Source organism: Aphelocoma coerulescens, chromosome 3 (assembly GCF_041296385.1).
Source record: "Aphelocoma coerulescens isolate FSJ_1873_10779 chromosome 3, UR_Acoe_1.0, whole genome shotgun sequence".
In the NCBI taxonomy this organism is placed as follows: Eukaryota; Metazoa; Chordata; class Aves; order Passeriformes; family Corvidae; genus Aphelocoma; species Aphelocoma coerulescens.
In genome coordinates this window covers 104,319,457-104,332,041 of record NC_091016.1, presented here as the reverse complement: position 1 = coordinate 104,332,041, position 12,585 = coordinate 104,319,457, and the positions used below count along the sequence as shown (strand labels likewise).

At 38.7% G+C, this 12,585-nt stretch overlaps 1 protein-coding gene across 5 annotated transcripts in view; it reads left to right on the top strand.

The window, feature by feature from the left end:
* Nucleotides 1-12,585, top strand: part of ARHGEF10 (Rho guanine nucleotide exchange factor 10) — a 111,081-nt gene that overhangs the window by 31,561 nt on the left and 66,935 nt on the right. For 4 of the 5 annotated variants that reach the window (XM_069011483.1, XM_069011485.1, XM_069011482.1 and 1 more), the window contains exons 5-11: nt 375-665; nt 1,579-1,642; nt 2,835-2,914; nt 4,016-4,072; nt 6,667-6,830; nt 9,682-9,798; nt 11,000-11,114. In XM_069011483.1, the coding sequence (XP_068867584.1) occupies nt 375-665; nt 1,579-1,642; nt 2,835-2,914; nt 4,016-4,072; nt 6,667-6,830; nt 9,682-9,798; nt 11,000-11,114 (888 nt within the window). The remainder of the gene's footprint in view (nt 1-374; nt 666-1,578; nt 1,643-2,834; nt 2,915-4,015; nt 4,073-6,666; nt 6,831-9,681; nt 9,799-10,999; nt 11,115-12,585) is intronic. The other variant, XM_069011487.1, reaches the window with a different exon arrangement.

Here is a 12,585-nt window from a genome sequence, read left to right as displayed (position 1 = left end):
TCTGCAATTCACTTCAGAGGGGCCTGTGGTTCTGCTGTACCTCAGCTTGTCTCAAAAAATACTGGGAACTTTACATAAAAGAAAACAATACATTTTCAAAGAGGAAAACTTGTCAAGTTATTTTCTTCCCCCCTTTCTTAACAGAGCATTTTCAGGACTGCTCTTTGAGGAATGTCCCTCCAGTGAGCCCAGACACAAACACAAGAAATATTTTAGGGGCAGTCATGAGGAGAAGAATTTGAGTCATAGGTTATAAGCAACTTGTATAGTAAAGAGCAGGTCAGTGTTTAGCATACTTGCAAAGAGCTATTAGAGCAGCTTGAACAGGTATGAAAAGTAAAACTGTATATTTTTGTTTAATTTTTCAACTAAAGGAGCTGATAATTTAGAAAACAGGGAGAAGCTGCAAACATCAGAACCTGCTGCAGAAGCCACTCCAGCCAAAGTAAATCCCTACTCAGTCATAAATATTTCCCCAATCCAAGACAAGGATCCATCCTCATCACCAGAACCAAGTCCTCAAGATGAATGTGCTAGTCCAAACTTGTCTGGCGGATATTCTGTTCCTGTCCCTTGTGGATATGCTGTGCCATCCAACTTACCTTTGATACTGCCAGCATACTCCAGTCCTGTCATCATACGCAGTGTTTCTGTAGATGAAGAAGGTACTGTATTTACACACTTTATTTGAAGGGGAATCCTTGTTTCACCTCAGGTACCTTTCCTGTATAGCACTCACCCTGGATGAGTGTGGGAATGGTTAATGCTAATTCCTTTTTTAACATAATGAAATAATTTCCAGATCCAGAATTCAGTGTTCAAGCCAAATGTTTTTTTCTCATTTCTCTTTTATTGTTTTTTTTAGGTCCTGGCAAAGTTCCTCTTTTGCCTTTTCTATATGCATTTCTGTTTGTTTATTTTCCAATTCTTGTGGATTTAGAGTTGCTGTGGAATTTTTCCCTTGATGATTTGATGAATTCTCTTTGTCTTTTAGTGCAATTTTAAGGCAGAAAAGGAAGCTAGAAAGGGAAATAACTATGGATTATTACAGAAATGGGAGATCCATTTTGTACCCAGAGTTTACAAAGCTGACAGCTTAATTCAAGAGAGTAGGGAAAGAAAACTCCCCATATCCTGCCTTTTCCTTTTTGTTTTTTGAGTATACTTTTCTGCATCTAGGCACAAATTCTTCTGTAATTCCAGCCTTTATTCCAGCCTTGGCTTTTTACCACTATTAGGAATACTGTCAAGAAAAAGTAAATATTTGTGTGGTCCTTATTACCTGTAGAGGAATATATGTTTGAGAGATAGAATTAAATGCATCAGACATTGTAATTTCCTCTTAACAGCTCTTCTGACAAATGGCTGTGTCTTTGAATTACTTAACTTTCAAAAATGCATGGTGTGAAGTAACTTCTAAATTTTTTTAGACACGTGTAAGAATAAAACTATTGCAAAGAGGGAGATTATTCTTTAGCACTGAGCTAGTAAAATCAGTTTCTTATGCTAAAATGTGCCATTCGAACCAAACTAATATGATATTCAAAGCATTTTCTTTTTTTTTTTTCTACTTGGCAGGTACACAGTCAGCAACCGAAGAATGTCATTATAATTCTGTAAACTTGGAGGACCCTCAAAATAGGTGATTGCCAGTTCAGCATATTTTAATGATTTGTAAAACCTTAATTCCTAAGAAAGCTTACATTTAATAAGTATTTTATTCTCCTTGTGTAATGCTTCCATGTTTGTTGGTTTGGTTTTTTTCATTTTCTTAGCCCTGTAATTCTGGTTGTGTACTAAAATCAGCACTAGTTGGGGTTCTTGTGTGTGTAACTGTGCATGACATTTTTGAAGACACTGGGTTGAATTTTTATAGAATGATGGCAATGTCAGCTGCAACAGATTTCTGGAGATCTTGTCTAGCCTGCTGCTTTCAGCATGACCACTGCCAATACTCCATCAGATCAACCATGGCCTTGCTGGCTGAGCCTTGAAACCCTCCAAGGATGGAGATGCTGCAGCTTCCGCAGGCAGTTTTCCCTGCTGTACTGCGTTCCGTCCCCCCTTCCCCTCCCTACACCCCCCAAAATTCCAGCCCAAATCTTCCAGTGGCCAGTCTGTTGACCATTCCCCCTTTGTCTGGCATTTTAAAAAAAAAAGGGTGCCACACCCCCACAAACAAACCCAAACCAACAAATAACCCTGATTCCATCACCTCTGTAGTTCTCTTGTGGATAGTTGTAGCTGCTCTTGGATCACCCCGTAATATCCTTTTCACCAGACTAAATAATCTCTATGTCTTTTATCTCCTTCCTTGTGAACCATGTGCTTTAGTCCCTGATTTCAGTTTCTCTACATCTCTCTAGAGGTTGCTTCAACTTCTCCACAGCTCTCTAGCAGGGGAGTGTTGGGAAGCCAAAACTGGAAATGCTGCTACAGGTTCAGCCTCACTGGCACCAAGAGGAGGAGGGTAACAGCTTTGCCTGATGGCTCCTGATGCAGCCCAGAATGTCTTTAGTCCTATTTACCATGAAAAAGAAACTCAGTTCACTGTTTTCTGAGAAAATTTCCTGTGTTCTGGTAGATGAACTCAAAAGCAAAGTGTTTTTTAAGATTGTAAAGAAAGTGTTTTCAATTTTCTGACTAAAATTTTCAAACTATTAAATAGAATAGGTTATTCATCACCCAACTATGTACTGATGCAACATTTTTGAGTAATCAGCAGCCTTGGAGTGGAGACTAGAAGAAAAGAAAGATATTTATTGTCTAGTTTTCATGGATGTTTAAAAACATTGTGGTGTAACTTTTACTTATTTTATGGCCTTTTTTTCAAGTGAAGATAACCAGACCAAGAGGGAGGACGATGCCCTGGCCAAATGGGTTGCAGATCCTGCAAATACAGCCTGGATGGAAAGTAAGTATCAGTGGGCCCTGAAGTACAACTGTAGGAGGTGGTCAGTTTTAAGTTGTGATCAGCAGTATGTGTGTATCTATGTGCACAAGCAGATTTTATAGGAATGTCCATGTTCACTTTTACTGTATGTTTTCAGATAGGTTCCAGATCCAAGCTGTACCAGTTAGAACATTCAACAGTGTCATAAAATTGTATTTTAGAATAAAGGTAACATTCACTTTTCCACCTTTTGGAGTCTGTGGAATCATTTGTAACTGTTTTTGGGAGGCCATTTGGCTCCATCAATGCATGTGCAGTGGAAATAAGCTCCAGTTCAGAGTCTGATCTGCAACTGTATTTGAAATTGCTCTTCTTGTGCAGTAGTTGTCAAATAAGTACTTGGAGGAGATGGAAAGGAAGGAGTTGCCACTTTGTCTTGGTGTATGCTGTTGATTCTTGGCTGGCAGCTGCATTTTAAACCAGAACAGAGACTGTGTGGTTTGAGGACAGGTTATGTCCTCCACTGGGCTGGAGGTTCATCTTACATATTTCATGAAGTGACTGAAGAATTTGCGTCGTTATTTTGCCTCTTAATATGTACTATGATGAACATTACATTATTTAGTTTTTGTTCTTTTTAAAAAGTCAATTGCAGCTTTCCTACAGGCATTTAGTAAGGCAATGAGCAGCCTTCGACAGGCACAGAACATTCCATACTTCTGGGAAAAGGAGGGAGAAATACTGGCTGAAATGGATTTTTGTTCTCAGGCTACCAAAGGTCATCATAAGCAATGCAGATAAAACTCTGGAATTTCACAAATGCCATATACTGCTTTGTGCATTATTGCACTATTGGAAAGATTAGATGTGCAAGCAAAATGCTAGTGGAGGGTGATTCGTATCTCCATTGTATTCATATATGCCAATATAACCAAAATTCTTTAAAATAAAATACAATATTTCAGTTGGAGAGGACCTACAGCATTTCAACTGCCTGATCGTTTCAGGGCTGACCAAAAGCTAAAGGCATGTTAAGGCCTTTGTCCAAATGTCTCTCAAACACTTGGTCCCATTCAAATTTTAGGAAGTTTCTAATTTGGTTTTTTTCTATCTTGGTTTTAGACCCAGATGAGGTAATTTACGATGATGTGCCAAGAGAAGATTCAGACTCTGAACCAGGTTTGAGGTCTTTGTAATGTTGAAAGCAATGTAAAATGGAATTATTTGCATGTATATTGAACAGATATGTTTATTAAGTACCTAAAATATATGTAAATGGAATTGTGTCAATAATTGGTAGGTCTTAGAAAGTTCAGAATTAAACTAACACTTAAAAGACTTTATCTCAGCAGGTCTCCTATACTGCTCTTCTCAGAAGTTGAATTCTGCTTTGTTTTATAGATACTGTTCCAAATGCTTGTGTATTCTGCATATTAGAGAATTATAGTGTTGGGTGTTGTGGCTGTAGTGCCCTGAACAAGGCAAGGTAGTTAGGAAAAGGGTGTTTTAAGTAGTTAGATGATGTATGATAATGTATCATTGTCATGGTTGTAGAGAGAAGCTCCTTCCTTGAAAGTCCCCTTCAATTTATAAGTCCTTGGTAGATGGAAGAGATGGTCCAGGGTGGCTGTTTACCATCTTGATTGTGACTCCACAGAAATGTTTTATTTCAGCTTTGAAGTAGACCACTCCTCATGGTTGAGACCATGTTTGGAGGATGCAGAATAGATCTCAAAGTATTTTCTGGAGTCAAGATTTTACCTTTGCTGGCAATGATGGCGTTAGGGCTCAAGAAGCTTATTTCATTGAGTTCTTGCTCAGATTTGTTTTGCAGTTTTTGGGTATAGTGAAGTCTGCTTAAAGATCAGTTGCTACTGACTGATTTTGTGTTTGAGTGGATTGGCTTATTGGGAATGCAGCACCTTACTTGTCATGGTTCTCAGAGGGTGCAGGTGTTTGATACTGAAATTGTTAATGAATCAAGAAAACACTTAAGCTTTCTTGTGTGGAAACCACATTAATCTTTAAAGCTGTAACAATTTCATTTCTTGTCCTTAGTAGTGTTCAGTCAAGGTGTTTCACAAATTATTACTGATTTTTTCATTTATTATTGGAAAGTACTATGTTACATTCATGACTTGAATGCTTATATTACTGGAAGTTCCCTCAGTGGACTGTGCTACTCTGAGCAGGGACATCTTTGTGCTGTTGCTGATCAGTCAGGAAACATGTACACCAGGCCCAGGTGGCTGAACTGGGTGGGATATGGGATATGGAGCAGAGCTCTGCTGAGCATATTGGTCAGAATCTTTAGCTTAAACCATAAGACATTGATTAAGATTTTGACTTTCATTTTGTCCCCAAAGACATTGAAAAATTATGAGGAGATAGGTAGTAAGGGAAGTTTCATCTTCGTACATTCATGATCTTGGTGTTTATTATTTGTATGTTTTTGTTAGGGAGACACAACTATTCCAAAAAAAGTTTCAGTCAGGCAATCTACAGTAGGACATGGGCAATATAAATTCACGCAGTCATGGCGTAAATCCTGCCCCAATACTGACAGCACAGGAGTTAGACTTGCATGAATCTTGATTTATTTTGACTTACTATGATGGTTCTTTTAAATTATTCATTGTGCTAGATTACCACTACGATGTCTTCTTCAGTAAAAATATTTTAAGGACAGTCTTGAGATGCATGGGCATTTAAAATTTTTTTAAAAAATCTGAATCTTCCAGATTAGTATAGAATCTGCTGTGTTAATTATAAAAAAAATAATTAATGTTAATATTAAAATCCAGGGTTTAGATGGATTTGTAACACACATCAGCTTTTCTTTTGAGTACATATTTTTTCTCTGTTTAAATGAAACTTCAATCTTAAAAGCACAGCTTCTTTTTCTTGAATTTAATAGGAGACAGTTGTAAGTGCTGCATCCTAACCTCTGACAATAGTGATTCCTGGCATAAATGTCCACACTTTTCTACTTGTAATGACAAATGATGCTGCAGGTAGAGTGCATTCCTGTTTCCTGATAAGCAATTGGCTCTAAATTTTCCATTTTGTTTTGAGTCAGTTTTATGTTCTTGACATCTGTGCCAATGGAAAGACCTGTGTCTTTAACAGGAGGTACTTTGGTCAGCCTTTGCAATATAGACTTGAAAAGGTTAGATATTGAAAAGTTCAACACTTGAACTGCTTCAAGTTTTTAGAGCAAATTATGACCAAGGTAACTGCCAAATGTGGGAGACTTCCAGTGACTGGTGGTGATGAGTCATAAAATACCATTGTGTAACACCTTTCTTGCTACTTTGGTCTGATCTGTTCTGCTTGAAGTAATGACATTTTCGGTTGATTCTTGCAATGTTTTAGCATTTGTCATTTGCGCTGATGTCCCTAGGGACAAATGGCAAGCTTACAAATGGAAGGATGATACTTCTCAGTGCAGATGAGTGTTCATAGCTACAGTTCAAACTTCCTCTGAAGTTCTAAAACTTGTTGTGGGATTTGGACAACACAACAGTGTCATTTGAGTAGTGCATGTTTTTAAAAGGATCGTGGTGTGTACCCATAGCACTGTCCTTTTTTATTGCTCTGTTTCAGCAAAGACAACCCACTTTGGCTATTTGAATATTGTATTTAATTCAGAATTTTTAATGTGCGTACAAAAGTCTGTACAATTCTTTGTAGCATATCCTGAACAAGTTTTTGGTGTTCAAACAAACACAAATTGCAGTGTAGCTTTATTTATTTTGGTTTAATTCTTGCAGAGGAAATGATTTATGATGATGTTGAAAATGGTGATGATGGTGGAAACAGCTCACTGGAATATGGGTGGAGCTCAAGTGAGTTTGAAAGCTATGAAGAGCAGAGTGATTCTGAGTGTAAAAATGGAATTCCCAGCTCCTTTTTGCGAGGCAACCACAAGAGACATGTATGTATCCTACAGTGCTGCTCAGTCATTGAGGTTATCCTGGTTTCCAACACTTGCCTTTCTCACCCATATTTCTTTTTCTCCTCAATTCAGTTTCAAATGCCAACAGCATCTTTTTAAAGGAGATGTGAATCAGTGTGGAAGCAACAGTACACAACTAAATGTAACAGGGAAAAGAAGAGGTGAAAATATTAAATGGAAGCTTATTACAAAAAAGAAAAAACTCAAATTGCATAAAAATGAAATTAAAAATGAGATTATTTTTGCTTGTGGGCAGTTCCTCACCTTCTCTTCTTTTGCAGTTGCTGGATTAGTATAAGTGGTAAATAAGTGTGGAAAATAATGTGAAGAATAAATGAGGACAAGCCTTACAAGAATTGAAGGTTTGGGATCTTTAGGTGCTCGAAAGTCACAAAACTCTTCACCAGTGTTCCGTAGCTTTTTGTCTTAGATCTGCATCATTTTGGTTGTTTGAAAGTGACTGAGCTTAAAAAACTTCTGAAAGTAAACAATTTTTGTAATCAAAGAGAGTTCTACCTGTTAGGAGAGAAGAGAGGTGGCATGATTAAAGTGATCCATCTGTGACACTTCTCAGGTCTGGTACCTTTGGCTCCATCTGTTCTGCAGGAGGCTGGAAGACACAGGTGACACAGGTGCCTGTCCTCACTGCATCTCTCCCACTGCACAGGGAGAGAAGTCCTGGGCTCTTGCATTCTTGTTGCCTTGGTTCCTGTCCTTCTGCCATCGTGTACCCTCTTTGTGAGATGCTCCCCAGTGTGTGCTGACTAGGGACAGGCTCCCAAGAGCCACTTGGCAGCTGTGTGTTGTGAACTGCCTCAGCATCCCATGGCTGGAATGTGCAGGGGTTGCAGACAGGGTGTTATTTCATAGGACCCTTATTTTCATTTTGCAGGTTTCTTATCTTGATGAGAATAAAAGCCTTGCTGTCTGTGTTTCCCTGCATTATGTGTTATCTGCTCTCCCCCCAACCTCTATCCTTGCTGCCTGTCCTTTGGAAATCAGGGAGTGAGCAATTAACTGCAAAACTTGAGCCCACCCAAATGTGTACTTTTTCCTCTGTTTTTTCTTGCTTTTGTTCTGACTAGAACAATCTTAAGCTGTTGCAGCTGTTTGTTTGGGCTTTTTTTTTTTGATCTGTCATGGAAAACTGTTGGCAGTGGTTGAATGGGATTGTACCAGGATCAGGCACAGAGTGTCTGAGGAAGAGACTGAGGAGTGATGACAGGAGAGGTGTGTGCCCTTGGGTACTGCCCTGCAGATGGTTTTTTCAGGCCTTTGACAAAAGGTTTTGGGGTTTGCCTTGTGAGCATGGTAATGAGGAGATGAGGAACACTTAAGCTGGTGGATGGAAAAGTCAGAGAGGCTCCTGCACCTGGATGGGTTGCTGGGAAATGGAGAAATCAGGAAATTAGGGAAGGGTTTTGGCAGAGAATGAGGAAAGACAAACTTTAGGATTGCTGCAAAAACCCCGCAACAAACAACCAAGAAAACAACAAAAAAAACCAACACAAAAAACCAACCCCAGCCCTCCCTGTGCTGGCACTTCGACATGGGCAGGCACTACTCTTCTTTATATACGTTTTCTGTGTATCCATTCCTTGCACTAACTCTCACTTCTCCTCGGGTCTTATGATGAATATTACAGTATATTCCCAGCACATCGCCCTGTAGCCTTTCAGAGCCTGTGAGGGACTTGCCCTACTTTTAATTTTAGTGTTAGTTGAAAAGTATGGCAAGGTTGGAGGAGGGATTTTTAATTTTAAGTGCTATTATGACTTCCCTTAAAGTCACTTTTTCATTATGATTCTTATTATTCTGTTATTCTATTTATTTACTAATTTATTTTAAGAAGGGAAGGTTTTTGTGCTGTTAAATATTTCTAGTCTGTGAACCAGATGCTATTCTTCACTATACTGCTGTAATGCCAGAATCATCATGTTAGAAGTAATTGCATCCTGACCCAGCCTAGTGGAGCTACATGCTGGGCCTGTCGCTTTGTTTTCAACTCAGTAGGCCTTCTCTTTCCTGAGGCTTTGATCTCTTGCCGAGTAACTCTGTTGATATCAAGCTGAGGGGTTTTCCACTGGACTTCTATTACAGGGCACACCAAATATTTTCCTTTTTTTCTTTCCTGGTAGCATTTTAACGTCTTTTATCTATCTTTGTCAAAACATTTAACAAATGGTAATTAGTATTCCAGAGCATTCCTTTCTCTGTGATAGTTTCCTTACGTTGCAAATGAATATATTCATGTATGAGATGGTTACACCCATACACCCAAGTTCGTACAATGAGGCTATGATGCATGTGGAGATTACAAGACCATGAATCCTGTTGGTGTCTCCTTACCTGACTCACTGCCCTGTCAATTTCCACATTCTCAGGTGCCAGCAATATCTGCAGGTTCTTCAGTCTCTTGAGTTTTCTTCTGATTCACTGTTTTGAAGGATAGTCTGAAATACAGACTAGGGTTTGTGCTCCAGTGAATAATGCTTATGGTTAAAGCTGATGTATTTATTCTATGTGGGTTTTAAGAGATAGGCACAACATAATTAATATATCTATAACAATGTAGTTACCTTAGTCTAAGTGGCTTTGCCCCTGTCTTCACAGAAAAGCACCTGGGCGAGTTCAGCAGTGCCCAGGAGCGATGGTCCCTTCCTCACACTGGAGCTTCCCTCAGTGATAGTTTTCCCTTAGTGATAGTTTTCCCTCAGTTGTCTTTGTATCAGTAGATAGATGGGGCAATGTGCATGATTTATGTGAGTGCTTTAGCATGAAGTTTTCACTACAGCTTTTTGAAAAGATTGTGTCTTTTTATACACTGTAGCTTTCTCATGACCTAACGCGTTTAAAGGAGCATTATGAAAAAAAGATGAAAGATTTGATGTCAAACACTGTGGGAGCAGTAGAGTTTCAGCAACTAAAGCAAAAACATGAGCTGAAGGTAGTGTAGTTGATTTTTGTAACTAGCTACATTTAAATAATTGCTTTTCCAACACAGACAATGTTGTCTTTTAATAACAGCTTAAAAAAGTAGACAATCATTTGTATGAAATGAATTCCAAATGTGCTGAATTTTTATTATGCAGTCTTAAATTAAATACTATAATATTGCTATAGTCTTAAAAATACTTGGTCAAGGTCCTTTTCTCATGCTTACTTTTAATGTTAACAGTCTCAGAAAATGAGATAGGGCATTGTCTTTCCCTGCTGACTGGTGCCCTTATCCCAGAGCATGAACCAGGTGTGCAACCTTCATGCCTCTCTGAGACCTTGGCTCCATGGGGCTAGCCTGGCCCTGGCCCTGGCCCTCCAGCCACACAGGATCAAATTGGGAATCTCCCTGCTCTCCATTCCAAATGGAGAAATGTATGTATGAAAAGACTGGGTTTTTGCTAAAAGCTTCAGTCTCAAACCCAGAAATTGCCTGATTGCAGCAAGACAGCTTTGTTTGTGTTCTGACAGTAGTGGGGATTTTTTGTTGTGGTGACATTTTGGGAAAGAAGAGGTACAAAGCAGGGTTTTTAATAAGCATTTTCCAGCAAAACAGCACTTCTTTGTTGTTTTTTTTTTTTATTATTTTATTTTTTTTTTTTTGTTCCATGTAATTTCATTTGGCTGTAGTAGCATACTGTAGGATTATGGAATTCTTAATTAAAGCAATGCATTTCTTCAATGAATGAAGTTATTAGTTGTAACTTTTTCCTTCATAATAGTGTTTCTTTAAGAATACAGTTAATATATAACTGAGTCTAGGGGATTATCTTTAGATCAGAAATACTTTGGATGAGTTATTGGGACACTAAAAGATGGGTAAGACCTCTGGCCATTAATGACCTGTGAGTAGTAGGTATTTGTTGCATAAGATAACATTTGAGACTATTTAAAATTTATAAGTTTGATGCAGAAGGGTTCTTAAGCATTTCTGCTCTTTTACACTTGTATACAGTATTGCCATGAATTAAGTCCTTGTCTCCAGCTTTTATTTTATTTTGAAATACAGGAGCTCGGCTCTGAGTTTTCATGGTTCTTTCTACTTATTATATATCCATTGACTTTGGACTATATTGATAGCTTAAAGTTTGCAGGCTGAAACGTTTTCCTGTTATTCACTGAACATGTAGACTTTATTTTTTATCTTACAGATGCAAAAGCTTATGAGAGCTGCTAGAGAAGGTACCAAAGATGGACTTGAAAAGACAAAAGCAGCTGTGAAGAAGGGTCGTTCCTTCATTCGGACAAAATCTTTCATTTCTCAAGGTATATGCTATTTACAGTGTTTCTCTTTGTTACATTCTCTAGTAATTTCTGCGAAGGAAGGTGGATGGTGTAGCAAATTTTTGTACTGGGAGCTGAGAGTCAGATGCAAGAAATCAGATATATATCAAAAATGTCTGGTATAATAGTTCAGATGACAGTATGGTCATTGCATCTTCAGCAGTTTTTTATGTTTGGGGCAAGAATAAAAACCTGAGGACGACAGAGAAGAGTCAACTTAAAACCAACAAAGAATCCCACCAAATAGTGCAACCTAGGTATTGGTAGATGGGAGTATGCAAATGATAAGTTACTGTCATGGTGTAACTGCAGCCAGCAGCCAAGCCCCACACAGCCACTTGCTCACTCCCCCACCACCAGCACTGGGGAGAGAATTACAAGGGTAAGAGTGAAAACTTGTGGGTTGAGATAAAGACAGTTTAATAGTGAACGTAAATGCCACAACAATCAAAGAAAGACAAGGGACTAGTTCACTGCTTCCCAAGGGCAGGCAGGTGCTTATCCATCTTCAGGAGAGCAAGGCCCCATCACACACAGCAGTTACTTGGGACACAAACGCCATCACTCTGAACGTCCCCTCCCCTTACTCCTTCCTCCCACTTTATATATTGAGCATGATGTCATATGGTCTGGAATATCCCTTTGGTCAATTTGGGTCACCTGTCCTGGCTGCGTCTCCTCCCAACTTCCCATGCACTTCCAGCCCCCTCATCAGTGTGACAGTACAAAAAGCAGAAAATGCCTTGGTTCTGTGTAAGCCCTGCTCAGCAATAACAAAAACATCTCTATATTGTCAACCCTGTGTTCAGCATGAATCTAAAACATAACTCCATACTAGCCTCTGTGAAGAAAATTAACTCTACCCCAGCCAAAATCAGCACAGTTACTAAGTCTGTCCAGGTCTCTCCATCAAATAACTCTCGAATGTCAGGGGAATGTGCTGTTAAGACATGGTTTTCAGTGAAGGAGTAGTTGACTATTTAAAAAAGTTCATAATTGGCAAGGAATAATGCTTTCTGTGCTTAAGAGTGGAAGTAGGGGAAAAGACTGTTCTGCTTAATCAGTTTGATGATTTTTTATGAAAGCTGATTTCAGATAGGGAAAATAGAAAGTGATGTAAAATCAAAAAGCCACAGAAGTATTTGTGTTCTTTCTGTAGTTGAGAGCAAGTGACAGTCCTTTGTCTGAGCCTTGGCAGCAGCTGTCCACAGGCAATCTTTTCAAGAGACAGGTGGTAATAAATTAAACTAGTTTCTTTTTCAGGATAAGTCTGAGAGATAGTATATATTTCTGCTCAAGTTTCTGCCCAACTAATTAAATGGTAGTGACTTCAGAACCTATAAAGCTATAGTTTTAGGAAGATAAAACCACAAGGGTGGGACAAGATATTTTTATTGAGAGAGGTAACATAAAGTTGCATCTTATCTGTTATGGGCCAGGACACATCTTACAT